Source organism: Neodothiora populina (genome assembly GCF_041146345.1).
Source record: "Neodothiora populina strain CPC 39397 chromosome Unknown canker_contig_8, whole genome shotgun sequence".
Lineage (NCBI taxonomy): Eukaryota > Fungi > Ascomycota > Dothideomycetes > Dothideales > Dothioraceae > Neodothiora > Neodothiora populina.
In genome coordinates, this window is record NW_027191411.1 from 142,054 (window position 1) to 168,195 (window position 26,142).

A 26,142-nucleotide genomic window follows, 5' to 3' on the forward strand; every position below is an offset into this window, starting at 1 on the left:
GTAACCTACAGTAGACGACGTGACACCTGCATTATAGGCGCCATCACGTGAGGGCGATTCGAGAGGTATATGTCATGTACAACAGGAAGAGAGTTCTTGATCGCCGCGGTCAATCATACCTTAGGTAGGCTACTTGTTTTTTTGTGGCAGGTGTATGCACACACAGGGCTGCCATGATCCGGAAGGTCCGGAAGTGTGAAAGGGTGAAACCAAGGCACGACGAGATTCAGGTCAGGGTACGAAGATTGCGGGCGCATCGCTCATCACACACATGACAAGACCGACCACTGATACAAGCAAGCAAGCAAGCGAGCAAGCTTGCAGACAAATCGATAAAAGGTCCGAGGGGGGAGAAGGAGCATGTCATGTTGCATTAGGGTTGTGGCTGCAAGCAAGCGCGGGAAGAGTGCTAGAACAGATAGCGGGACCGCCTTGCCCTTGGCGCGGATCTGGGTTTGGGAAAAACGACGAGTGCGCATTAAAATGAAGATCATCCGCTTTCGGGGTAAGGGTGGGTAAGGGAGATTTGAGATGATGAACGACAGTAGGGCAGATTATTTTGTTCGGTTTGGGAATTGGAATCATCAAAAAGCCGCGACTAGAGGACGGAGTTATAGAGACAGAGTTCGGAGTATAGGGGAGGTCTGCTTGCGCGATTGGAGATTTTGAGGCCATGGCAATTGGAAGAGCTATATCGTTTGTCTTTCGAGGAAGAGATGATGTGACGATGATTGAACAACTAAAAGAGAATGAGTTTGCAGGCAGTGAGACATGCTAGTTTGAGTGCTGACCGAATTAATGGAATTTTAGTGTGAGAGTCAAGCCACTCCACAAGGTTTATGTGATGCATCAAGGTGGAATGGAAGGAAGGGATTTGTGTGTGGTGTTTGACATCATCACCCGAAATAATGGGAGTTTGAGGAGCAGCACGTACGTCACATCCGTGCGCAGCGAGAAGTTAAGGTCGACGGGGAGCTGTCGACAGTAGGAGTGTGTGCTCGCAGATTGGCTTAAGTTGGGAGGGAGGTCCACCATAAAAATCAGAGAAGAGGAATGAATAGATTGACTTCTTCTTATCGTCATTGTCGTGGTTCTTAGTCTCGACTTTCGAGGGGATTGACTATTACCTGACTATACCTACCAACCTGAGGGATTCATCTTCGACATCAACATTTGCACAAGACGCCTCCGGTTACGCATTTCCCCGGATCCAAGCTCTTGTCCGTGAGTCTGTGAGATCCAGCTACAAGGAATCTAACTATTAAAGGGTAAGCAAAGTGGCTCAGCCGTGTAGTGTAGCGCAGCGCATTATTGCAGCGCATTGTAGTGCAGTGCAGTGGCACTCGGAGCAATATATGGTGTGGATATGTGTGTGCTGCGCGCTGTGTAGCAACCCAACCCAGCCCAACCTGTCTGCCTGCCTGCCTGCCTGCCTGCCTGCCTCGACCCAACAGACCGGTGTCAAAACCCGGTCTTTGAACGTTTCATTTCACTAACAGATAACAGTCGTCATTGCAGCAGCAGTTGACTTACAGTCACAAGTCTCAACATCACAGCAGCAACGGAGCCGTATTCATCCTAACTTTTACCTTTTTACCTCCTGGCGTAACGGCGACATTTCCCCTCCTTTCTATCATCATTCCTGTTGGTTCTTCTACCTGTTAGCTCTGTCAGACTCTAGCCCATCATTGTCGCCATCTCCTAAATTCAGCCTTGCAACCCATCTATTCCCAATAGACGGCTAGGATAAATTTATTGTTTCCTGGAATCGCATTGCGATTAGCTGACAAAGAGCGCGCGCCTTCGATCCACACACAGCACAAACACAAAGATGACATCACGAACCGAGACGCCATCGAATGCCATGTACGGTTCAGTACCCGCGCCTGGACAATCCTACACCGACCAGGGATACGGTTTTTCCGAATCATCAACAGCGCGACCCAACGGAGCCTACGGTGGTGGTCATAATGCAACGACTGGAATCGCCGATTTCGCCACGGGCACGCCGAGCGCGCAAATGTCGTCGCGACTGGTCGCTGCCTCCAACGATCCTCCCGGCTCAGTTATCGTCAAAGACCACTCGAACCCCATGCCAATGCCACCTGCTGCCGCTGCCGACAGTGGGCTCATGCGGTCCACCTCGAGCGCATCCACTGCATACAACCGTGACTCGGCGACGCCCTCGAGAAGTGGCACGCTGAAGAAGAAGGCGAGCGTCAGTCGCACTCGCAGCCTCAGGCGCAGCAACAGCAGGAAGAGCATGACCGCCGGCAGCATCAAGGGTGTTGGTTTCGCAGGCGACGGCGCCACTTCAGACGGCGAAGACTACAACAGCGCATTGTATACCCCGATTCCCACCAGTGGCAGTCCTACCGAGATCCTCGCCGATCGCTTCCAAGGTGAGTTCCTGACACTCTGTCGTCTTTTCTTGATTTGCTAACATCGAAAACAGCATGGCGCACTCTTCTCAAGTCCCTCATCACCTACTTCCGCGAAGTCCAATCATCCTACGACCATCGCAGCAAGGCGCTCATGAAGGTGTCCAATGTCATCCAGAACATGCAGACGCCCAGCGCATTCATGACGACGGGCGGGCTCGCAGACGCCACTCGCGTCCTCGCCGACTACCACAGACATGCCGTCACCGAGTCCACCAAGAGCAAGGATATCGAGACAGACGTCATCCAGGCCCTGAGCGGACTGCGCAGTGACTTGTCTCAGAAGATCAAGGAGATCAAGAGCCTGCACGGCGACTTCAAGAACACGGTCGAGAAGGAGAAAGACGGCACCAAGAAGGCCATCTCTGCCTTTGCCGAGGCTCTGCACGATGCCGACCACAGCGACGCCAGCAAAGCCGATCCCTTCCTCGTCAAGCTCGGTGTCGATCGGTCCATTGAGAGACAGATTGACGAGGAGAACTATCTCCATCGCGTGAGTCTTTTTTTGTTTTTCGCTGTCATCCGAACGTGACGACTAATTACTGATCAGGCATATCTCAACCTCGAGACATCCGGTCGCGAGCTCGAGGCCATTGTCGTCGGCGAGATCCAAAAGGCCTACAATGCCATTGCCGGCATTCTCAAGCGCGAGGGCGACGACGCCTACAATGCGGTCGAGCAGCTGCGCACCGGGCCCATTGCCATGCCCAAAGACATGGAGTGGCTCAAGTTTGTGGAGAACGACCCGCGATTCGTCAACCCACGTCTTCCTCTACGCAGCATAGAAGACATCACTTATCCCGGCAAGGGCAGCCCTCAAGCCGCCGAGATCAGAGCTGGCATGCTCGAGAGAAAGAGCAAGTACCTCAAGAGTTATACCCCCGGATGGTATGTCTTATCGCCCACCCATCTCCACGAGTTCAAGTCTGCCGACAAGATCTACTCTCAGCCGCCCGTCATGTCTCTCTATCTCCCGGATCAGAGACTCGGATCGCACTCGACCCCGGACTCTGCCTCGCACAAGTTCATGCTCAAGGGCCGTCAGAGCGGTTCCATGCACCGCGGCCACTCTTGGGTCTTCCGTGCCGAGTCGTACGACACGATGCTCGCTTGGTACGAGGCCATCAAGATCCTGACGGAGAAGTCGCCCGAGGAACGCAACGCCTTTGTGCGCGAACATGCGAGAAGCCTCTCTGGTGGCAACAACATCAGGCCGTCCAGCATCAGCAGTGATGGCCTCGAGGAGGACGAGGCAGACCGCGTCCCCTATTCTGCCGCCAGCAGTGTCGTGAACCAGCCTGTCGGAGAGACCAAGCCGGTGCGGCCTCTTCCAGGTGAGTACGTGCGCCCTATTTTCCCTTATTGACACCATCTCTTTTCTTTTGCATTCTGGCGTCAAGTTCATTCGTCGTCTGACTTTTGTTACGCAGGCGGTAGATTTCCCTCGGACTTGAATGTCAACCACGAGCGTGATGCGAGCTCGCCGTCTTCAGAGTCCGAGCCGGACCGTGACACTATTGCGGCTGCGGGTGTTCTGCCGGGTGGCGGTCTTCCCTTTCCCGGGTCCAATCTCCAAAACCAAGACCGACAGCTCTACGAGACCGACCCGTACCGCTTAGAGGGCATTGCCACCAATGTCACTGCCACTCCTACTCCCGCTCAGCAGCAGTTCGAGAGCAACCCCGAGAGTCGTTTCAACGCCCAGCCTGTACAGAACAGTGCTTATCCTACCTTTGGGGCTCCTCAGCAGCAACCAATCCAGACGCAGACTTACACCATGCCAGTGACTGAACAGCCACCGCTCGCGCAGGCTCAGCGACAACCGGAGTTGGGCTCGCTTGATGGTCAACACCATGTGCCGTACAGACAAAACACCAACTACGGCGAATGGCTTGCGCCAGTCGCTGCCGGTGCAGGCGCTGGTACTCTGGGTGCGGTAGCCTACAACCATCACGAGCAGAACAAGGAGCAGCAGCCGTATGAGCAGCAGCAGCAGCAGCAGCCCCTCGCCCAACAGCCTCTCGCCCAAGACAACGACCGTGCTTTGTATCATGAGCCGGTCAGCACGACTCCCATCGTCACCGCAGTCAACGCCGGCCCTACTACCACTATGCCAGCCGCCACCGCTGGCGCCTATACCACCAACTCTGGTGTGTCTGGCGTTACCAACGACGTGTCGTCGTCGCCGTCTTCCCCTCAAGTTTACTCATCGTCTGATGCACAACTGGGAGGTCTCGAGCGCGATGGCGCACACGGTACTGGCAACATCTTCCCCGCAGTCATCAGACACGATACAGACATGTCCGTCTCCCAGCTTCACATCCCTGGCGAGTTTCCCGCCAAGCGTACCACTGCATCAGCAGCCCCAAGTCGGTGGGATCTGGTAAGAGAGTAGGACACTCATGCCGATCCTCCTTCTCTGCGACAACAGCAGTCGCGTCACCAGTCTGTGCCGACGTCGAGAGCAGACTTTGCGTCTACGTTCGTGCGGAACTACATTCGCGTCGAAGAAGACTTGGAGAGACGCACTCCGCACAGCCTTGCTGTCATGGAGGCTGTGACGCCGAAGAAGAGCAAGAAGTGACTTCAGTAAGAAGGGAGGAAAGAGTCGCAGCAGGTGACGATGATGACGACGGTATAATTTGTGGAAACTACTGGATGTTGATACACGACAAGTCTATTTGTTTCTTGTTTCTTGTTTCTGTTTTTGCGTAATTGCTCTCCCTGCTTTGCCTTCCGTCCGGACCTTGCACCTTTTGGTCTCTGAACCGCTCAAATCGATCGACCTAGTGGCTGAATCACTGGCATTCCTCAGCTTTGTGGCTGCTTTGGCCTAGGAAGAAAGAAGTCAAGGTCCCGTCGATTAGCTGTTTCTGTTCCGAGTCCTGCTTTGCCTGCATTTCGAATGTTTGTTTTGCTCATCTGCAGATGCTATGTTATTGATATCCTGCCCGTGCTATTTCTTCTCCTTTCTTTTCCTTGTGATATACCTATGGAAACGAAGAAATGAAAACATATATGCCTCTGTTCTATTTTTCATCTCTTTGCGCTCTTGCTTGCTTGTCTAGGTATGGCCTTATTCTGTGCTATGCATCCAGGCATTCAAATCATCACACGCGGCCCGATTCACACAGCACGCCATCCAATCCATATCGCTCAAGACACAGTCAGTCCAGTCTAACCCACTCCACACTCCCACCTGATTCCCTCCTATCAAATCCCTTTCAAGTCTAATCACAGCCCACCAACCATTTCTCTCCACCTTTCCAAAAAGAAGAGCGCACAAGCAGAGAGAACAAGAAGAGATAGATAGGCGTCTAGACAAGGACCACAATGAATTGCACCATCCGTGAATCGAACACGGGGCTGGTCGAACTTGCTGCTGCTGAAAAGCGCTGGCAACGACCAAGTTTACCACTAACCCAATGGTGCATGGACTTGTTTGCACTACTGCTTGATCAGGTCTTATCGTTGGGTTGGTTGTGTAATGGCTGTGGATGGCGGCTGCGGAAGGGCGTGGGTGGTTGATGTATCTTCATCCCCGTTTTTTCTTTTCTTTTCTGTTATTGCGCTCTGGTGAGATGGAATATCGTCAACAGAGCTTGCGTGGGCTTGTACATTGTGATCTCTACCATGAAGAAACAATAAGGTACGGGTCAGATTCGTACTCCCATGGCGATGGACGATTGAAGGTAGATCTTGTGCCCTGTTACACTTTTACGCATACCGCGTGTTGCATGAACAATAATCAAAATCGCAACGCATAGATAGATAACAACCAAGGAATTATGAACAAGAATGGAATCTAGAGTCTGATACTAATGTCATCTGTATATGTAATGCGTACTTCCAATGTATCCTTTGGGTAATGTTCCCTTCAAGACCAAAAAAAAGAGACCAGCAGTCCAGGGTCGCCCTCCCTACCGTTTCACTTCACCTAACAAAAGTCAAAGCCCAGCCTCGAGTCCATATCCAAGCACAGACGTCACCCCACATTTCCCCTCAAGAAAATGAGAGAAAAGTTTCTACATTGCGAACATTTTCACTACCACATAAGATGACGAGAAAACCAAAAAAGAAACTGGGCTCCAACCGCGATTCGAACGCGGGACCTCACGCAATTGAACTCAGGGTGTAGCCCTAAGCGTGAATCATACCCCTAGACCATCGGAGCTTTGTTTGATGGTTGCTGGTGAGGTTAGTTGGTATATATAGATATGTAGCATAAGTTCTAGGTCGCGTTGAGGTCTGCTCGATCCCACCCCTACTCCTCAGTAATAGCAGAACTATCCTCTCCGATCTGTGTCGTGTATGGCCCTGTAGAAAGCCATCTACATCTCATCACTGCTGCTGTAGTCCATGCACTGTTGCTTTTCATAGACTATCCTCTTCATTACCCAGTCTTCTGTGTAATTGGATGCCCAGCGTCTTGCTGATCTTGATATACTCAGGCAAGGCCCAGTCTACCATCCACTCCGACTCAAGTATCCGTTCCGGTGAAGGTCTATCCTCGGGCTTGAATGCGAGCATCGAACGTAGCAAGGTGAAGATAACGTCCCTTTCCTTGGACACAAGCAATGGCACTCCGCGATTTTCCTAGGCCGCTGCACGCTGTCCTCAAATCGGTCCCCCAGTGTTCGGAGACAACTGCGACTCAGCGGTGTACCACTCTCGGTAAATCTGTCTCATCGCGCTTCCCATGTCTGCCACCACTCCAAAGGCAAAACGCCAAGAGCATCGACATGTTCGCAAGTCATGTCATCTTCCGTCGCGAGAAAGCCCTCGGACAAGGGTCGTTCAGCGAGGATACTCCAGATGGTACAAGCGAGCGACCAGATGTCTGCTGAGAAAGACAGAGACTTTGTCGGTTCGAATCTAGCTTCTGGAGGGCGAATCACGAGAGGAGCGTGAGATTCGAATCTTGTTTCTTGCGAGGGCCGAAAGGCTTCGCCAAAGTCGGCGACGAATGCTCTGGCTTCTGTGAGTGTCATCTCCTCACTCGCTTTCCCTAGCCATATAGGTACGATCGCCCGGCGTGGCACACCAGGAGGCAGCGGCTGGCCATTTAAAGGGACAACCGGGTCCACTCCGGTTCCCCAAACTCCTGATATAATTTTGCTACAGAAAGTTGATCGAAGTTTGGCGGCATTCTGAGAAGAATATTGCCTAGGTGGAGATCTCCATGGACCACTCCCTGAGAGTGTATTGATTTGATGGCCATCACGAGCTGCGCGGCCAATGCCCTGGCAACGTCGAGGTGTAACAATCGGAACCACGAAGCGTCTTTTGCGTCAGAGAGACAACACCTTGCAGGAGTAGTAGCATAACATAGATGACTACCTTTAGACCTTCGATGGTGAATCTATCTAGCACCAAAGGAAACACCGGTTCAGTCTGGCTTTCGACGCAAGAGATATTTAGCGACGACAGAATCTCGATTTCTTTCGAGTCGGAATCGGACGTGCAGATCTTAGTTGCAACGTAGACTTTCGCATGCTCGTCGTATGCTAGCCACGTCGTAGAATAGGAACCATGACCGAGCTTGTGGACCACGTCGTACTGACCATTTAGTTTTTCACTAATCTCTATCGGATGATAACCTCCTATTTGATAGCGTTCGAGCCTCTCGATACCTTCGAGAGGTCCATACATATGATGAGTTGCAGACCTTGTGTTCTTCGCGTCCATGTGAAACGCATGAGCAAATGAGACAAAATCAAGTCTATTGTGGTAAAGCAGTACATTCTCAGCCTTACTGAGCACGTTGTTGGGAAGAGACGAGTACCGAGCTTGACGAAACATTCGAGAAAGACCTGTCATGGGTAACTTCACGGTCATGTCATGTAAAGTGTTCCAGTAGTACGAGTATCACAAGCGCGGCAGGGCACTCATCCTTGCTTGTCTATATGCAAGGATCATGTATGAGAGACACTTTCAACAGCGCGGTTCCTGCTGATCCTGTGCGAAAGGCGAGCTGCCAGGAGTATGTCGACAATGGCGATATGACATGTTGAGAGTAACGAGGAAGTGACGAGAGTTGACGAAAACATAAAAACGTACAACAGCAGGGATTCCCACGTGGTCACCCACCGTAGTACTAATCTGCCGGTCAACTGCTTATGTCTGGCAGAGCGGACGGGATGCCCAGTTTTCAGCTGCCTGTGGTCGTACGTGAAACATTTCCAAGTTTAATCAGTATATATAAGTCTGAATAAACGAGTAACCAATGCAAGGCCGACTCGAGGCTTAGCAACCTTAGCTGCCACAAGTTTGCGACGCAACCCAGCATACTCCTAAGCAATGTGATGTGAGGGGAGAGATGGGATTATAACTTTATAGAACATCAATTTGCATATATGCAGCTCGACTAAAGCCCGAAATAAAGGCCCGTTCATATTGGCATATGGTTGGTCGCGGGAACCTCAGCTTACTTACGGAGCTTAGGCGGTAAAGTATGGAGCGGGAAACCTGGCTGTTATCTTTTCCGCGCGGGAAACCCATACTATTCCGTTCCGCCATTGCTCTCAAGCATAAGACGCAGCAACAAGCAGGCAAGAAGTTCAGAGCATACTTCCAATTCCTTCTGCTTTTCAGTGATCCTCAATGCAGCTCAAAATGTCCACCGATGCTGATGCCTTCTGGACCAAGGCGGACAAGTACCTCATGAGCTCGGGCGTGCCACTTTCGCCCGTCATCATCACCAAAGCCAAAGGCACCAGACTATACGATGCAGGGGGCAGGGAGATCCTTGACTTCACCTCAGGTCAGATGAGTTCGCTTCTCGGCCACTCACACCCCGAAATCGTAGAAGTAGTGCGACACTATGTTGGAGAGCTTGACCATTTACTCAGCAATATGGTCACTCAACCAGTGGTTGACCTCGCGGAGAGACTCGCACGACACCTTCCCGCACCACTCGAAAAGTCATTCTTTCTTAACACGGGATCTGAAGTAACAGAGGCTGCGATCAAGATGGCCAAATGCTATACTGGCAAATTTGAGATCGTAGCGTTCTCTGCCAGCTATCATGGCTTAACCCAAGGTGCGGCCTCTGCGACCTACTCAGCGGGCCGAAAGAATGGTGGACCTTCTATGCCTGGCCAGCTCGCCTTCCCGGCCCCTTACCCATACCGTTCTCTGTTCAGGAACGCGGACGGATCATATGATTGGGAAAGGGAGATGGACTTTGCCTGGTCAATGATCGACAGTCAGAGCGTTGGCTCGCTGGCCGCATTCATCATAGAACCGATTTTATCGACCGGAGGAATACTCGAACCGCCGAAGGGATACTTTAAACGTCTCAGCGCCGAATGCAAAAAGCGCGGCATGCTTCTCATCATCGACGAGGCACAGACAGGTGTTGGTCGAACAGGTCAAATGTTTGCTTTCCAGAGAGACGACATCGTTCCCGATATTCTTTGCTTGTCCAAGACTCTGGGCTGTGGTCTGCCTTTAGCCTCGGTCAGCACGACAGCCGAGGTCGAGAGGGGATGCCAGGAAGCAAAGTTCTTGTGGTTGACCACTCATCTCAACGATCCATTGACTGCTGCTGTTGGCAATAAAGTACTCGAGATTGTGGAGCGTGACAACATGTGTCAACGAGCTGCTGAACGTGGTGAACAACTACGAGCAGGACTTCTTGAACTTCAGGAGAAGCATTGGTGCATTGGTGATGTGCGTGGCCGTGGCCTTCTACAAGGTATTGAGATTATCTCGGACGCAGAGACCAAGGCTCCGGGGTCAGATCTTGGTCAACTTGTTTCGGACCGGGCAATGTCACAAGGTTTGTCTTGTAACATTGTTAATCTACCTGGTATGGGTGGTGTGTTCCGATTGGCGCCGCCCGTCACGGTGACAGCTGAGGAGATCCAGGAGGGCCTGAATATTCTAGACGAAGCGTTCTCATTCGTACTCGAAAGAAAGGAAGCTACGACGAATGGCGTCTGAATAGATGGTCAACCAATGGAAATTGGTTAAGCTTAGGGTGATGAGATAATCTCATTCAAACTTGGGAAAACAAGTGACTCTTTTGTTTGTTACTTAGTTTAATATTCCGGGATGGGAAGAGAATATCGACAAGATGAAATTGTGGTCGACTCAAAGTACCTAGTTCGTGCCTAGCTACTGATGCTATGAAATACGAGTGGGTGTTGCTCTGATATTCCTCAATGATGGGGCCACTAACCACGACAACATTAAACAGTACAATCTTCGTGGACCGGTATGTCAATCAGTCCCGGTAGTCACCATAATGGACGCGATGAGATGTAGATGTAGAATATGTATCTCCATTCCTGGGAAGTAATTCGTAGCATGACCTCCGCCTTGCCGCGGCAAACTCGGCGTGTAGTTTCCCGCTAGACGTCACGTAACTATGCTTTCAATTTGTTGCGCTTCTACACTGCCTACAGAGATGGCAACGCAAGTCAGCAGCCGACCCTATCGGTCTCACAAATTCCCTGCTTGCGAAAGATGCCGCAAAAGAAAAATACGCTGTAACTTTGATCTCGTGGATCAGAGGTGCGTGTATTGTCGCGCCAAGAACGTGCAGTGTATCACGTCTCCTCCCGCGACAGGTGCAGATGAGACGATCGGCAGTCGCGACTCGACAGACCACAGACCTCGGAAGGAACCTCGCTTAGGTGAAGATATTCCGAGTCGAAGGACTAGGTCACGAATAGAAGATGAGATCAGTCCGGCGTCGAATTTACCAGTTGCTCTTGAGGATCCTCGTTCTAGTACCAGAGCGACATCTAGGTCCTCCCCGGCCTCCATCTTACACACACAGTCGCACCCTACTGCGTTACTCAGAGACCAGACTCAGCAAGCATCACAGCGTGCAGACCTTTCAGAAATCGTTGGTCCTGTGAATGCAGAGGATATTGAAGTGCTAGAGTCATATTTGATCAATGAGGATAACCCTGGTGGTTCCCGAACCAGGACGTCTAATGGAGAACCGCGCAGACCAGAAAACCCAGTCTTGTATCTCTCTGTACCTCGCCGTCGGACTGGATTGAAAGTTGCTCTTAACCCTGGTGCATCCCAATATGACATTCTGTATCATATGTTAGGCTCGTTCAGAAAAGAGCTTATTGATCTGTAAGACGACAATCCCTGTACACGCAGATCCAGCAGTGCCCAATATTGATCGTATACAGGTTCTTTACCTATATACATCCATGGTTCCCCGTCCTTGATGAATATGTCCTTACCAGACCGGATTCCAGCGAGAACAAAGAGATACCTCCTGCCCTGTGGTGTAGCATGTTCGCGAGCGCAGTACGCTTGTGGAATCGCTCACAAAGCCTCAGACGACATCCTCGCCCGGAGATCAACTATGTGTGGAATCTTGCCGTAGAGGCGCTGAACGAGGAGTTTTTCGCTCCAAGTATCGCGACCATCTCATGCTCCACGCTTGATATGCTCGGCAGGCCGGTAAGTGATTACTGACTGCGGTGCAGGATATCATTTTGCCATACTGATATGTTGTGTGTAGACTTTATCTATCATTGGTAATATCATCAACGAAGGAAGAACAGTATCGTTGGCTCACGTTTTGGGGCTGAACCATAATCCCACGTCCTGGCGATGTTCTGATCAGATCAAGAGCTTCAGGAAGAGGACATGGTGGGGCGTATTTGTCCACAGTCAGTGGTGAGTCTTACAGCCCAATTCTTACAACCCGTGATTTCTTCTCTCATACCACAGACGAGCATAACTAAAAGAACCACATGCAGGTCGAGTTTCGCTCATGGTGTACCGACTCGGATATCGACCGACCAGTACGATGTTCCCCTACCGAACATATCGGACTTGGTCAAGTCGGATGAAACCCGCGATACCCGCATCACCACTGCCAAACTGTTCGTCCATCTTTGTGCGCTATCGCAGATCCTCTGCGAGACTCTTCCGGTCGCATACAGTTTGAAGCCGTCGAAAGAGGGCGTGGAAAGACTGATCAGACGTATAGAATGCGACCTGGATGAATGGGAAGCTGACTTGCCTCGTGAGTTCCGCCCTGATTCCCTCGAAAAGTCAGAGGGAATCAGTAATCTCTGGTTCTGCCATCTTTGCGTAAGGCTACTGCTTGCTCGTGCCTCTCTCAGAGTAAGTGTCTTTGTTGCAGTCCGCAATCGTCGCCAACTTGGGACAGAGCTGAGTTTTTGCTAGGCCGTCTCGAACAATAAAACAAATACAGCTCCCGAGAATCGACGCTATCGTCTCACCGTACTCCGGACATCGGCCCAGGAAGTAGTCGACTACATGGCCTCGCTATCCGAGGATCAATTCTCTGAGTTCTGGTTACCCTGTGAGCCACAACAATCCTCAATTCACCATGGCCACAAAGAAACAAAGTGCGACTGACAAAAATCCCAGACACCGCCCACCTCCTAGCTACAGCAGGCATGCTCCTCCTACGCTGCGCCTTCGAACTGACCAACAATGCAAGTATCTCTCAGTCCTGCGCCGCGGGTCTCCAAAGCCTCCAGAAACGTCTGCGAGAAGTTCGAGACTCCCAGGAGTGGGACCTTGGAGACATATTCCTCGAGCAGTGCAAGCAACCTATTTCTCGGTTGCTGCTGCTTGTTCGCAATAACAACCAGCAGCAGCAGCAGCAGCAGCAGCAGCAGCAGCATAGTCACCGCGGTGATGAGGAGTCGAGTGTTACTGTTGCTACTGCTGCTGGTGGAGCGAACAACAACAGAAGAAAAAGACAAAAGGCGACTCGACGCACAGCGGCTCTCGACGCGATCGATGCCTCGCAGATGGACCAAACGACGTTTCAGGACTCGTCGCTACTATACGGCGACGACGGTGACCTATTCGATGGCAATTTCAACATGATGGGCGACGACGGTGGAAGTGGAGGTGGTCTAGGGAACATTGGAGCAGCAGGGATAGGATTTGGGGGAGTAGCAGGAGGCGGTGGTGTAATACCCTTTGATTTGCAGATTGATAATCCAGGGTATCCCTACGAGTCTCTGTGGAGTATGTTGGAGTATTCAGAGGGAGGTGGAGGTTGAGGGACGGGTAGAGGGAAGAGGAGGGGGGTTGCATGAATGATGTGCCGAAATACATACTCCATGAATCGGTCTAGACCTCCACTCCTTCATTCTGCATCTAGTAGCCGTCAAAATGGTGATCTTCTCTGAGAGAAAGTAGCAGAATAACGTCGAGACCAAGAAAAAGACAACGAGAAAGAAAAGAACTTCAAATGCAGGAAAAGCCGAGTTGTCGTCCATGTGACGAATGATTTCCATCTTTCGTTTCTCTATCCTCTATATACACTATACTCTAAAGTTTGTTAGTTCTAAATTAAGATTTCCTGTGCCCAAAACGCCACATCATGAAAAGCGAAGTTAAGAAAATATCATAATGCCCTGCCTGCCTGCCTGCCCGCTCGCTTGAAACCAGAGAACTAAAAAAAAGCGAATCAAAAACCGCTTACACCCACACATAACATCCAAGAAGTGACGCAACGCGAAGAAAAACAAACCATGATAGAAAAGGACAAAGAGACTCAAACAAGCCCTGCCTTGGCAGCACTCCCAGCAAGCAAGTCCGACCGACTGCCGTTCCGTGCCGCACCGAAAATCGCCTGCTCGATCCTCGCGCGTCTCAACTCCTCCTCTTCACCGCGCACGTCCTTGAACACATGATCCATCTGCTCGAGGGTGCGGCCGTTGGTCTCGGGCACGCCGAAGTACGTCCACACGCCGCTCAGCATGCAGAAGACGCCGAAGAAGATGTAGGCGCCGTAGTTTGTGTTTTGGACCAGGGGCGGGGTTATGAGGCCGATTATGAAGTTGTTGAGCCACTTTTCTTTGGTGTCAGTATTTGGCTTGGGGGGAGAGAAGGAGGAAAGTGGGATGGGAGGAAAAGAGGACTTACGTTGGAGCATGTTGACATAGCGACACCCTTTGCGCGTAAAGAGCTGGGGAAGATCTCGGATGGGTAGGCCCATGGTACGGGGCCCCACGACGCGCCAAAGGCAAGCATGTAGAAGAGCAGAAACGCGACGCTGACCCAGCCTTCGGTGGTGTGAGCGGGCCAGTTGGAAGAGTATTTCCCGACGAGCCCGGCGATGACGATTTGAGCGATCGCTGTGAATAGACTGCCCCAGAGGAGTAGCTGTCTTCGGCCGAATCTGTCCATGGTGAAGATGGAAGAAGCGACGCCGATGAGTTGACACACGTTGAGCACACCCGACATGACGAGTTGCATGTCGTACTTGAGACCCATGGTCTGGAAGAGCGTCGGCGAGTAGTAGATGAGCGCGTTGATGCCGTTGAATTGCTGGAAGAACATCATGAGCACGCCGACAAGAGTGCGACGCCAGCAGCCAGGCTGGAAGAGACTAGCCCACTGCGCGAGCTCGAGCTTGATCGCGCTCTTCTTGGATCCGTCTTGGAGGTTGGGGTGCTTTTCCTCGAGGATCTCTTGCTGAAGTGCAACCTCGGTGCGGATGTCGTACCACTCGTGGATGACTCTGTGATCTGTCTCGGGAAGAGCACGGAGCTTAGCAAGTGCCTGGAGCGCTTCGTCATCGCGACCTTTGCTGCATAGCCATCGAGGTGAGAACGGCAGGAACAAGATGCCAATGCCCAGTATCAGACCAGGCACGAGTTGAATGAGAAATGGCAGACGCCATGCCCATTCGCTCGGAATGAATCGTGTGCCATAGGTGATCCAGAAAGCAATGACAATACCAGAGACCTTTGACAGAGAAGTAAGCATACGCGAATGACCAAGCATCCAAACAGTAACACCTACAACGCTGAACTCCTCGAGCACAAGCAACGATCCCCTTATCTCAGGAGGACTGATTTCCGCAATGTATAAGGGTGCCACCTGAGTAATCATTAGTTACATGTGTTTGACGAAAACAAATACAGGTACGTACCATACTAAGCATACCGATACCCACTCCACCAATGAAGCGAGCCACGGTCAGCATGGCATAATCGACCGAAGCGGTCTGCAAAGCAGAGCCAATAGCAAAGATGATGACAGCGACGACGATTGAGTATTTTCTCGAGATCTTGTCCGCGATCCATCCTTGGTTGAATGCACCTATGAGGGCACCGAGCTCGAGCACAGCGGTAAGGAGTCCCTTGTATATGCCGCCGGAGCTGATCTCCGTGAAACGTTCGAGGAATTGAGGCATGACGAGAATTACCGATATCACGCCTTGGTCGAATCCAAATACCAGACCTCCAGTCGCCTGAATATCATCAGTGTTACTGATCCGACACTTCCGAATATTCCAATATTACTCACAGAGAATGCTGCACAGAGAGCGACGTACGGACTAGAAAAGAGACCTCTGAACCCTATAGTCCTATCTGTTAGATTCATCAAATAATAACGATAATATGCTTGAAACGAACCAGCTGGCCCATAAGTCTCCCTTGACTCCCATACCGCCTTGTCGTGGTGTGTGACTTTGATACTATCCATACTGTGGTTGTCGTCCTTGATATTCTTTTCTATCGTATAGTCGTCCATGCCTGCGCTTGCTGGAGTAAACAAACTTTCAAGCGATGGTGATTTTGCAAATAGTAATTACAGAAGTGGAAGTCATGATGGATTAGGATTTGTTGGGAACACGTTGATGAAGTTTTCCATTTCGTCTCGCATCGAAAGCCGCCGTGGCGGACCTGGCGGTCTACCGCATCGCTCGGCCATGGAAGAATGGATTCTACGTGCACTGGTGTTTTGTTCACGATTCCGCTTTCTACGGCCACCGATGGACGCCGAAGATGGTGGAGAGGAACCGAGCCGGCCACGACCTCCGGTCCCCGCATTTCTCGGCAAGCAGTCGTCTCTATCACCTCGAGGGACTATCCCTCTACCATCGTCGGCATCGAGTAAAGAGGCAATAGTCTTCATCGATATCCAAAGCCGACCTACGATAGTGTAGCATTGGACTACTTTTCGTGATGAGGAGTTGACGGTACATGAGGTGGGACATGTGTAGGTTTGCTTGTGGGTTTGCTGATCCCGTCTCGTGGCGGAAAACCGAAATGCTTGATCGAGTCCGGGATCAATGTTTTTCCGGTGAAAGCCAGTCCTCCGTGTGAGAACTGCAGCCGCCTTTGTCGCGTGCTCGGTCTTAAAAGTTACTATGATGTTTTCTCAAGATACTCACTGTATTATTGGCAACCAATTGCTGTAGTGGCATGTTGTGTAACCGTACATGCGAGTGCCGCTGCTGCATATGATATCCATACTATGCTTATGCTATGTGTTCGTGAATCGTCTGGATAATAGGAAAAAGAGTAACGCCGCCATGTTGATTAACCTCGCTAAGCGCGACCCTGGAATGCTCATGTTCATGTCGGCATCAAGCCAATGCCACCGCCAGATCCACCCCGGCCGCCCCCTCGACTGCTACCTCCTCGTCTCGAAGCGCTCTTACTCTTGTCCTTATAAACAAACTCACTCATGCTCCCTGCGTCGCTGCTACGCTTCGAGGTCGTAGCTCGCTTCTTGACGCCTGCGCTGTTACGACCACGTGACGAAGTCGAGCTAGCTTTGCGACTGTTGTAGCGGCTGCCCCGACCGCTAGTACTGCCAGTGCTATCCGTGCTGTCTCTAGCCGACTGAGGTCGCCGAGTCGCAGTTGCCTTCCCTCTTCTTGCGCCTTTTGCTGGCGGAGGCGGTGGCATCTCTTGATTGGCTTGAGTGGCGGCTTGAGTGGCCGTGATCCTAGCATTGAAGGCCGCCACGCGAGCGTTAGGTTTGAAATAAGTGCTACGCCGCTCGATGCCGTCGTCGAGATCAGACTCATCGAGACTGCCATATTCGTCGTCGTTGTCATTATCATCGTCGTCGTCGCTAACCAGGTCGATGACTGTCTCGCGATTAGGGTCTTGAACGCGCTCTTCGCTCTGTAGCATCATTTCATCGTAGTGTGACTTGGCCTGTTTGATCATCCTCAAGAACGCTTTACCATACTGCTTGACCTGATACGTGTCGACGTTTGGGATGTTGGCTAGCCCTTGCTCAGTCGTGGGGAAGCCGATTGCCATCTCTCTGAATATCGTGTCCGAAAACGGTGCTGTGCGTAGTCCTCTGCTTACCAAGATCCTCTGAGCTTCCTTCTTTGCTTCCTCCACAAAGCCCTCGACGATCATCTGGTGGATACTATTCAGGTTGTCCATTTTTTCGTCTATGGTTATTGGTGGACCGACATCTTTATTTCTTCTGGTTCTGGGAACCGTGGAAACTCTGACAGGCTCAAAGTCATCTTCTTCGTAGTCATCGTCGTCAGGATCGGAGTCGACCATCATACTGCCAGCATGGGCGTTGTTGCCGCGACGTGGAGACACGGCCTTCCTCCGCCGCATTGCGTTGTGCACAGGCGACGATATGTTTGTTGACGGAAAGTCTACCGCAGCTACTCTGCTTCTCGGTTTGGCAGCACGTGCGACAGCACTTCTGCCGTTGGGAGATGACGGCACGTGAAGTTCAAGCCGTCTGCCTCTCGATATGAATTCTTGGGCAGTCTTGCCAAGTACGAGGTGCTGTACGGTCCAGCCGCCATTGTTGGTGTCGCTGATCTCTTGCAGAGCTTCTTCAGCCAAGAGTCTGCCGAACAACCGCTCTACCTCACCCCTGTCGAGCTCTGCGCCTGCACCATATCCGTCCAAATCACTATTACTGGCCACCGTCTTCTTCTGTCCGGCTCCACGGAATATGTCCTGACATTGGATCAACGTAACTTTCCTCGGCTTCTTGAACTCACCAACCAGGTTGATGGCCTTCTTCGCATACTCGGTGAACTCCTTAGTGATAAAGGTCGAGTCTGACGTGCAGTTGTCACACGCGCCCTGACAGTTCTTCTGGTCGAAGCTCTCGGCGAAGTATTGCAATACTTGGACGCGACGACAGTCACTCCTGTTCTCACAATACTGGACGACTTTGCGCAGCATATCGCGTTGTCGTTGCTTCTGCTCGTAGCTCCCGTCGCCTTCGTCAATCATACGCATTAGAGCAGTCATATCCTGGTAGCCGTAGAAGAGATAACAGCCCGATCGCAGGCCATCTCGACCAGCTCTTCCGGTTTCCTGGTAGTAGCCTTCGAGACTCTTTGGGATACTATGATGTATGACGAAGCGGACGTCAGCCTTGTCGATACCCATTCCGAATGCAATGGTGGCCACGATGACCTGATAGAATCCTTCTTGCCACTTTTTCTGCACTTTGGACTTGTCTTCAGGTTTCATGCCGGCGTGATAATGATGAGCCCTGATGCCCGAGCTCACTAGCTCTTGCGCAAGTTTTTCACATTTCTTCCTTGACAAGGCATATATAATTCCGGACTGCTTGTAGTGCTTGCCATTGACGATGTCTACGATGGCCTTGAGGAGTGCAGCGCCTTTAGGCTTAGAGGTGACTTCGTAGAACAAGTTCGGCCTGTTGAAGCTCATGGCATAGGTCTCGCAGCCGGCGATGCCGAGATTGTTTTTGGTATCTGTTTTGACATTCTCGGTTGCGGTCGCGGTCAAAGCCATAACAGGCACACCGGGAAAGTTCCTCCGGATGGATCCCAGCTCCTTGTAGTCAGGGCGAAAGTCGTGACCCCATTGGCTGACACAATGTGCCTCGTCAATGACAATGCGGGCCAATTTGCGCCTACGGTGGAGATTCTCAAAGATCCTCAGGAAGGCCTGGCTTTTGGCTATCATTTCGGGGGTGATGTAGAGGATGCGGACGAAGTCTTCGACGTCGTGCTCATCCAATCCAGCCATGATCTGGTCCCTTTCAGCTTTGGCCATCTCACCATTGATGAAGTAGGCCTGCACGCCTAGCTTCCGGAGATGATAGACTTGATCTTCCATCAGACTCAGGAGTGGAGAAACGACGAGTGTGACGCCACGCGTCTTGCCGGAATCAACGACGGCGGGGAGCTGGTAACAAAGCGATTTACCTCCACCAGTAGGCATCAACACAAAGACATCCTTGCCGGACAGGGTGGCGTTGATGGCGTCAAGTTGATTGGTTCGGAAGCCACGGAGCTTGAAAAGATGTTGCAGAGCTCGCTTGACATCTCGCGACCATGGATGTTGCATCAGGTCGAGTTGTTTGGCAGGCGATGGTTTCTTGTGTCGGGGATTCCCGTTCATGGCTAGCTCTCCGAAGACCGGACGGGGGGTTGATTGCTGTGCGAAGCTGCCGCGCGCATGACGATTCTCCGTATGGTCGGCTATGTTGAGGAAATGCTCCTCGTCTTCATCGACATCACCATAGTCCTCGTCATCTTCTATGATCACAGGAGCAGGTGGGCTGCCCATGACGTGAGAGAACATGTCTTCATCCACACCAAAAGCATCGTCATACACGGATGAGTTTTCTTTATCGTCATAGGTTGGGACATGCTTGGACAATGGCCGGGGAGATCGTGTGGCCGTCCTGGCTGTGTTTTTTGACCGGGTCGCAGTCGTGTTTGGCGTCACACGGCTTCTTCGTGTTGGCGATTGATGGGTGGCGTGATCATCTTCATAAGTATTGTACTCAGACAAGTCCGGATACACAGAAGGCTCGTCTTGACGCATTGTCGCCCTCGCAGTGGCAAATTGAGTCTGCATGACACGACCGGCACTGGGCTCGGGAGACTGGAATCTTGGAGGAGCCAAGGCGGGATGTTGTGTGGACTTGATCGAAACAGTGGGCTTCTTTGGACTGGGCGGTAGAGGGCCAAGGCAGTGTAAAGATTTCAGGACGCGCAGAAGAGGGAGACACTGAGCTTTCAGTTGCTTCTCCTCGCACTTGACTTCGTAGAGAGCACGCTTCTCGGCTCTGGGGTCGGAAGCCTTTTCTATTTCCCGGACAACGACATCGACCAAGCGCCGCTTCTCCTGTTCGATTGCTGTCAAACGATCCTTCATCACATGCAATTTCTTCAATGTTTCGCAGATCTGCTTGTGCTGTTCGACGTTGTCGGTAACGTTTGGCGGAGGCTCGTCCTCATCACACTCCAGAAGAGCAGATCTGTAGGCATCGAGAGCGAATTTGAGTCGTTCATCAGCTTGTGCGCAGCGTTTCGTGATGTTTTCGGCCGTCCAAGTCGAGAAAATGTCCCACAAGTCAGTGTCTTCAGAGGTCATGACAGCCATGCCAGACGACATTGGCGCAGTACCGGGGGTACCTGGTAGAGCGGACAAAGACGGGGTGCACGGAATGCGAGGCATAGGTGAGGGTAGGCTGCGGGCTTTGGGTCTTACCGGAGAAGCGCGAACAGGCAGTGTTTCCTGAATTTCTTCGACATCAAACTCGTCATTGATATCATCGTCCGAGTCTTCAATCTCAAATTTGACCTTCGCCTTGGCGGTGTCATGACGATGTGATGCGGCATCAGACAGAGAAAGTGAAGGCTCGCTGAGTTTGGCAGGTGGTCGAGGAGCTAGAGTCGAGTAAGGAGGTGGCGGTTGATCAGGAACATCGGCGAGAACATCATCAATCATCTGATAACTGTCGTCTAGTCCCGATGTATCTTCGACGGTCGTGACCGGAGCCAAGTGAGGTGTTCTTGAACGTGACTTCCTCGCGGGCAGATGTTCGCGGAATTCCTCGCTCTTTCTCTTTCTGCCTGCCACAGGCGCTGGCGAAGCGATTGATGGCGTCGAGTGGTATGGCTCATCAAAGTCGTCGGTCAAGTCCATAAAGTCACAGTCGGCAGAGATGAGGGCGGGTGTACGCCGACTTTTGGCTGCCGACGCGTTCGTTGGCGCAGACACGGGCTTCCTCTCTCTCGCTGCAGAGGCTTCTGCTCTCTCATGGCCATCCTCGACCTTTCTCGCTATCCCGGGCGTCTCTTTCACAGGCGAGACAGGTGGATTTCTCAACCTGGCCATGTTTGACTCCGTCTCTTCTCTTGCTCGTCGTGAACAAGATGGCCGCGTCGACGTCTTCCCTTCGAGTGGCGATTCCTGGGCGCGCTGTCGTTTCACTGTGGCCGGTAGAGGTTGAAGGATAGCCGTAGCAGAGGACTCATTGTGTGCGTATGCAGGAAGTGCATTTGTCGATAGCACAGGCAATGAAGAAGGAGGAATGGGTGGAAGTGGCGTGGTATTGACGGGCAGGCAGGGCTTCTCCCTCAACAGCCAACGAAGATGCTCGTCCAGGTTATTGCGTGTCATTGGGCGAGTCATTGGACATGGCCATGTTGTCTTCTTGTCGTGTGATTGTCACGGTATGGAGAGGATGTCGACATTCACTGAAAGTAGAATGACTCGAAGGTGGAATTACTCGAAGTCGCTCTTTCCTCAAGACTTTGGCGCGTTCGAATGCACAACATCCATGATAAATCTGGCAGGCACGCGTAGGCAGTAACGCCGATAACGATAAGCCCGACGCGCGACGGCACGTGCGGTTCGTCTGTCTATCTGATCGCCAAGACTCAAAATCTCCTGTCCGGATCTAGACCGCCTGCACCTTCTTTATTCGCATCTAGCGTGCTACAGTAGTCCATACCAGTCCGCTAATTACTCGACCGTCTTGTCGGTATCCGAAAGACGCGAACAGGCAAGTCGCTATGGTTGACTCATCTACTGTGGGACCAGATGGACGACTTTAGGCAGACATATTGTAGATAGCACCCTTTCAATGATCAGGTCATCTCTCTGATTCACACTCCCACACATTGTACGTACATGGATGCAGACATCTCGAAATCTCAATCCGCTTCATAAAACACATTTCAGTATCATAAGAATGGAGACACATGTTCTACCACAAAAGTCTTCGGTAGACAAAGCGCGGTCTTCCATCATCGCGACTCTCTCAGACGAGCCCAGAGACGACGCTACATGTAAGGACGTGATCAGCGCCCTCACCCAAGGACTCAATCAAGCAAGCCTGTCGTCTAGATACTATGGGTTCGTCATTGGAGGAGCCACGCCGATATCACGTTTTGCCGACAACAAAGTCACCGAGTTCGACCAGAACGTGCATGTTCACCTTCCCGACGAGACCATTGCTACCGACATCGAGCATGCTGCTTCGAAGATGCTCTGTGATCTGGTCAATCTCGATCCCCAGAAATGGACACATAGGATCTTCACCACTGGAGCCACTGCTAGCAATGTCGTTGGACTGGCCTTGGGTCGCGAACATGTCATCCGACAAGCCGGTCTTCGTGAGAATGCTGACGGTTCTCTTCCGAGTGTTGCACAGCTGGGCCTGCTCAGAGCGACGCGGTTGGCAAATGTAGACGAGATCCAGATCCTGACCACCGTACCGCACTCGTCTATAAGAAAAGCCGCTGCTCTCGTCGGCTTGGGTCACCAGTCAGTAAAAGACGTGGGACGTGACGGTGCTGCTGAAAAGCATCTGTTCGACTTTGACAAGCTCGAACTGGAATTGCAGAAATCTAACACCGCCTCCATAATTGCTGTTTCTGCTTGCGAGGTGAACACGGGATTGTTCGCCACTCGCGGAGCAGATGACTTCGGGACACTGCGCCTGATGGCGGACAAGTACGGTGCCTGGATTCATGTTGATGCAGCTATTGGTCTTCTGGCCCGTGTCTTGCTTGGCCGTAAAGGCACCGCACCGCAATGGGCAGAGTACGAGAAGATCATGGCAGGAGTCGAAGGACTCGAGTTGGCCGACTCGATTGGCGGAGACGCACACAAGCTTTTCAATGTGGTATGTTACTACATGACTTTGTAAACAACATTCACTTCACTTCTTACCAGTGTCAAACTTACCACTCACCATTCTGCAGCCATACGACTGCGGCATCCTGCTGTCGCGACACTTGTCTCTGGCACAAGCCGTCTTTCAAAACCCCGGCGCAGCCTACTTGTCCACCTCAACCAGCAAAACCAACACCAACATCAACACCAACAACAGCGCCGCAATGCCCTCACCACTAAACATCGGCATCGAAAACTCCCGCCGCTTCCGTGCTCTGCCAGTCTACGCGAACCTGATCCGCTACGGCCGCGCAGGCTACGAAGACATTCTCCTGCGACAGATCGAGCTGGCGCGGGAGATTGCCAGATTCATACTCCAGCACGACGCGTATGAACTGCTGCCTCCTTTGGAATCCAGCACTATTCCTGCTTCTGAAGCAAGGCACAGAGACGACGAGCGGACGGTCGAGAACAAGCGGCTTGAAGACGTGTTCATGATAGTGTGTTTCAGAGCTGTAGATGATGGGTTGAATGGGCGATTGGCGGATGCGATCAAGAAAACGCACAGGGTCTATGTTTCTGGTACTTCTTTCCATGGGGCGCCAGCTGTGCGGTTCGCGGTATGTAAAGAAAAGATGAGGAAAAAAAAGGGAAAAAAAAACGAGAAAAGCACATTACTGACATGCGCACCCACGCTCTAGGTCTCCAACTATCAAGTCAACGTCGACGAAGACTTGACGTGTATCAAAGAGGTCCTCAACGAGGTCGCTCACAGCAATCAATGAACTTAGTTATAGAGTTTTGATCGTGGGGAAATCTTGTTTTAGAGTCGAAAAGTACAGTATGGCGGCCTTGGGTTTGTTGTTGGCAGTAGTAGTCTTTTGAGAAGCGAAACTCTAAAGAGCTATGGTTCTAGATGGGACCTAAAAGATAGCGGTCATTGAATGCCTTGTATGTCTTGTCTGTTGTTTCTTTTATGCACATAACCTAATTGTTCTTATATACATGTATATACCAAAAATCCACAGGTCGACACAAGGCTATATACGGCCCCGTCCCCCTTCTCCAACTCTTCTCCAACTCTTCTCCAACTGCATAAGTGGTTCGGACTTCTCACGATTTACGTTTCAGTCCATCACCACTTTCTTCTCTGTCCACCCTGTAAACAGGGCAGAAAGGGATCAGAAGGAAGCGACTCAGTCCCAGACAAGAATAGGCTTGACGACCCGACCTTTGATCATGTCCTCGAGGGCATCCTTGAAGTCTGCCACGGGGTACTTGCGCTGCAGTTTCTCGACCGGCAGACGGCCTTCTTGATAGAGTTTTGCTAGGAAGGGTATGAACTGTTGCCGGTTAGCTTTCACTAGCTCTTACTGGGGTTTGGAGAATATGGAGGGAGAGGAGTGAAAGAAAGGGGAAAGGGAACAGTTACGTACCTCTTTGCTGTACGCATTACCCTGATGGCAACCGCGATACGTCTTGGCCGCAGTCAGCATGCCGAACACATCGACAGCGACAGTCTTTCCAGGTGGTGGGCCGCCGACAGTGACAGCCAGGCCGCCAGGTCCAACGAGAGCAATCATGTCCGCCACGACGGGGATGACGCCTGTGCAGTCGACCGCAGCATCGAGTCCTTCGCCATCAGTAATCTCATTGATGCGGGCCTTGAGATCTTCCTTTGCGGAGTTGACTGTGTGGGTGACGCCGAGTTTCTTGGTCAGTTCCAATCTCTCGTCTGCGATATCGATTGCGATGATGGTGGACAGTATGTCTTGGGCTTTGTCGCTGAGGTGCACGGCGGCCATGATGGCGGCAAATCCCACGCCGCCGGCGCCGAAAATGGCCAGCGATCGCACTTTGTTCTCCACTGGCTTGATCACGTTGAAGACGGAGCCGGCTCCTGTCTGGAAGCCGCAGCCCATGGCACAGACGACATCAAGTGGTAGACTCTTGTCTATCTTGACAAGTGAAGCCGATTGCACTATGGCAGGGTTGCAGAACGACGATTGCCCGAAGAAGTTACTGTTGAGAGATTCACCCTCCTTTGCGAGGGCAGCATCGCCGTCGGCGCTGCTCTTGCCTCGTTTGATGGGAGTCGAGCCATCCTGTCTCTGGCCGCCGAAATTGTATGCGAACATGTGCGTGCAGTGCCACATGTGGCCGGTCCTGCAGCTGTGACACTTGCCGCAGTAGTTGTACGACAACACCACATGGTCGCCCTGCTGCACGTCTGTCACGTCCGCGCCTGTCTCGAGCACTATGCCTGCACCTGTGGATCCATAACAGAGAACATATTAGTGATATGTAGGACGAAAAGGCAGAAACGCGAATGCGAGAAGGAAGAAGAGACTTTGTTGGGAAGCCGGACTCGTCTCTGCTCCTTTCGGGCCGATGGGAACATAGATATCAACGATTCATCCATACCTTCGTGTCCCAGGACGACTGGAAATGGCATGGGAATGTGTCCATGCTGCACCGCCAGATCGGTATGACAAATTCCAGTGGCTTTGAGCTGCACCAACACTTCGTTCGGCCGGAGGGAGTCGAGTTCCACCTGAGCACGCTCAAAGGGCCCGCCTTTCTCAGACACGACCAGCGCAGTTGCAGACACCATTTCGTCGTCTTTTTGTATTTATATTCCTTCCGCCTTGGTTCTTGCCAAATCCCACGAGTCAGCGAATCGGTGGAAGACAAGATGACAATCTGCGGTATCCTGCGGAGTCAAGTATTCTTTACCCCAACTGTTTGCTTTGTTTGCTTGGCCTTTGGTAAGACAAGACCCACGAGTTGAAGTGCAAATAAAAGTTTGGGGTAAGCTTACGCGAGCTAGTCAGTGCTTCGCGGTCGATAGATTGCAGAAGAGATTGAACTGGCATCATACAGAACTCATTTCCGAGTGGCATGGGCCCAGATGATATCCACTCCTGGCAAGCTACCGCTGCTAGCCTCGTCGCGTGGGATGGCCCGCCAAGCACGAGCAGGGCTAATTCGTAAGCAAGGCAGATCATGTGGAGTCGGAAGCGGGTCTGCGTGGGTGAAGGCGGGGATTCTCCTGC

General features: G+C 51.8%; 6 protein-coding genes across 9 annotated transcripts; 3 read left to right on the plus strand and 3 right to left on the minus strand.

Annotated features, from left to right (window-relative positions):
• Positions 1-1,831: 1,831 nt before the first annotated feature.
• Positions 1,832-4,836, plus strand: AAFC00_006549 (uncharacterized protein; the record flags this gene model as incomplete). Of its 2 annotated transcripts, none has more annotated exons than XM_069348545.1 (4): positions 1,832-2,402; positions 2,456-2,934; positions 2,992-3,775; positions 3,872-4,836. In XM_069348545.1, 4 exons carry the CDS (start codon positions 1,832-1,834, stop codon positions 4,834-4,836), a joined length of 2,799 nt encoding a protein of 932 aa, XP_069199387.1. The 2 variants fall into 2 exon arrangements, with proteins under 2 accessions (XP_069199387.1, XP_069199388.1); XM_069346519.1 differs by having other exon boundaries at positions 2,992-3,779; positions 3,872-3,878.
• Positions 4,837-10,815: 5,979 nt separating this feature from the next.
• On the plus strand, positions 10,816-13,465 carry AAFC00_006550 (uncharacterized protein; the record flags this gene model as incomplete). 2 transcript variants are annotated; one of them, XM_069346520.1, is made up of 6 exons in its annotated part: positions 10,816-11,540; positions 11,600-11,876; positions 11,938-12,095; positions 12,179-12,548; positions 12,612-12,750; positions 12,819-13,465. In XM_069346520.1, the coding sequence occupies 6 exons, from the start codon at positions 10,816-10,818 to the stop codon at positions 13,463-13,465; spliced, it is 2,316 nt and encodes a 771-aa protein (XP_069199389.1). The 2 variants fall into 2 exon arrangements, with proteins under 2 accessions (XP_069199389.1, XP_069199390.1); XM_069348345.1 differs by having other exon boundaries at positions 10,855-11,540.
• A 497-nt stretch (positions 13,466-13,962) lies between these two features.
• Positions 13,963-15,950, minus strand: AAFC00_006551 (uncharacterized protein; the record flags this gene model as incomplete). The annotated part of the gene is made up of 6 exons (XM_069346521.1): positions 13,963-14,259; positions 14,334-15,158; positions 15,216-15,293; positions 15,346-15,666; positions 15,723-15,775; positions 15,833-15,950. The coding sequence occupies 6 exons, from the start codon at positions 15,948-15,950 to the stop codon at positions 13,963-13,965; spliced, it is 1,692 nt and encodes a 563-aa protein (XP_069199391.1).
• Positions 15,951-16,777: 827 nt separating this feature from the next.
• AAFC00_006552 (uncharacterized protein) lies at positions 16,778-21,586 on the minus strand (the record flags this gene model as incomplete). Of its 2 annotated transcripts, none has more annotated exons than XM_069346523.1 (1): positions 16,778-21,586. In XM_069346523.1, one exon carries the CDS (start codon positions 21,584-21,586, stop codon positions 16,778-16,780), a length of 4,809 nt encoding a protein of 1,602 aa, XP_069199393.1. The 2 variants fall into 2 exon arrangements, with proteins under 2 accessions (XP_069199393.1, XP_069199392.1); XM_069346522.1 differs by having other exon boundaries at positions 16,778-18,877.
• Positions 21,587-22,160: 574 nt separating this feature from the next.
• On the plus strand, positions 22,161-23,871 carry AAFC00_006553 (uncharacterized protein; the record flags this gene model as incomplete). The annotated part of the gene is made up of 3 exons (XM_069346524.1): positions 22,161-23,096; positions 23,176-23,706; positions 23,788-23,871. 3 exons carry the CDS (start codon positions 22,161-22,163, stop codon positions 23,869-23,871), a joined length of 1,551 nt encoding a protein of 516 aa, XP_069199394.1.
• Positions 23,872-24,282: 411 nt separating this feature from the next.
• AAFC00_006554 (uncharacterized protein) lies at positions 24,283-25,700 on the minus strand (the record flags this gene model as incomplete). The annotated part of the gene is made up of 3 exons (XM_069346525.1): positions 24,283-24,429; positions 24,523-25,355; positions 25,511-25,700. 3 exons carry the CDS (start codon positions 25,698-25,700, stop codon positions 24,283-24,285), a joined length of 1,170 nt encoding a protein of 389 aa, XP_069199395.1.
• Positions 25,701-26,142: the final 442 nt, after the last annotated feature.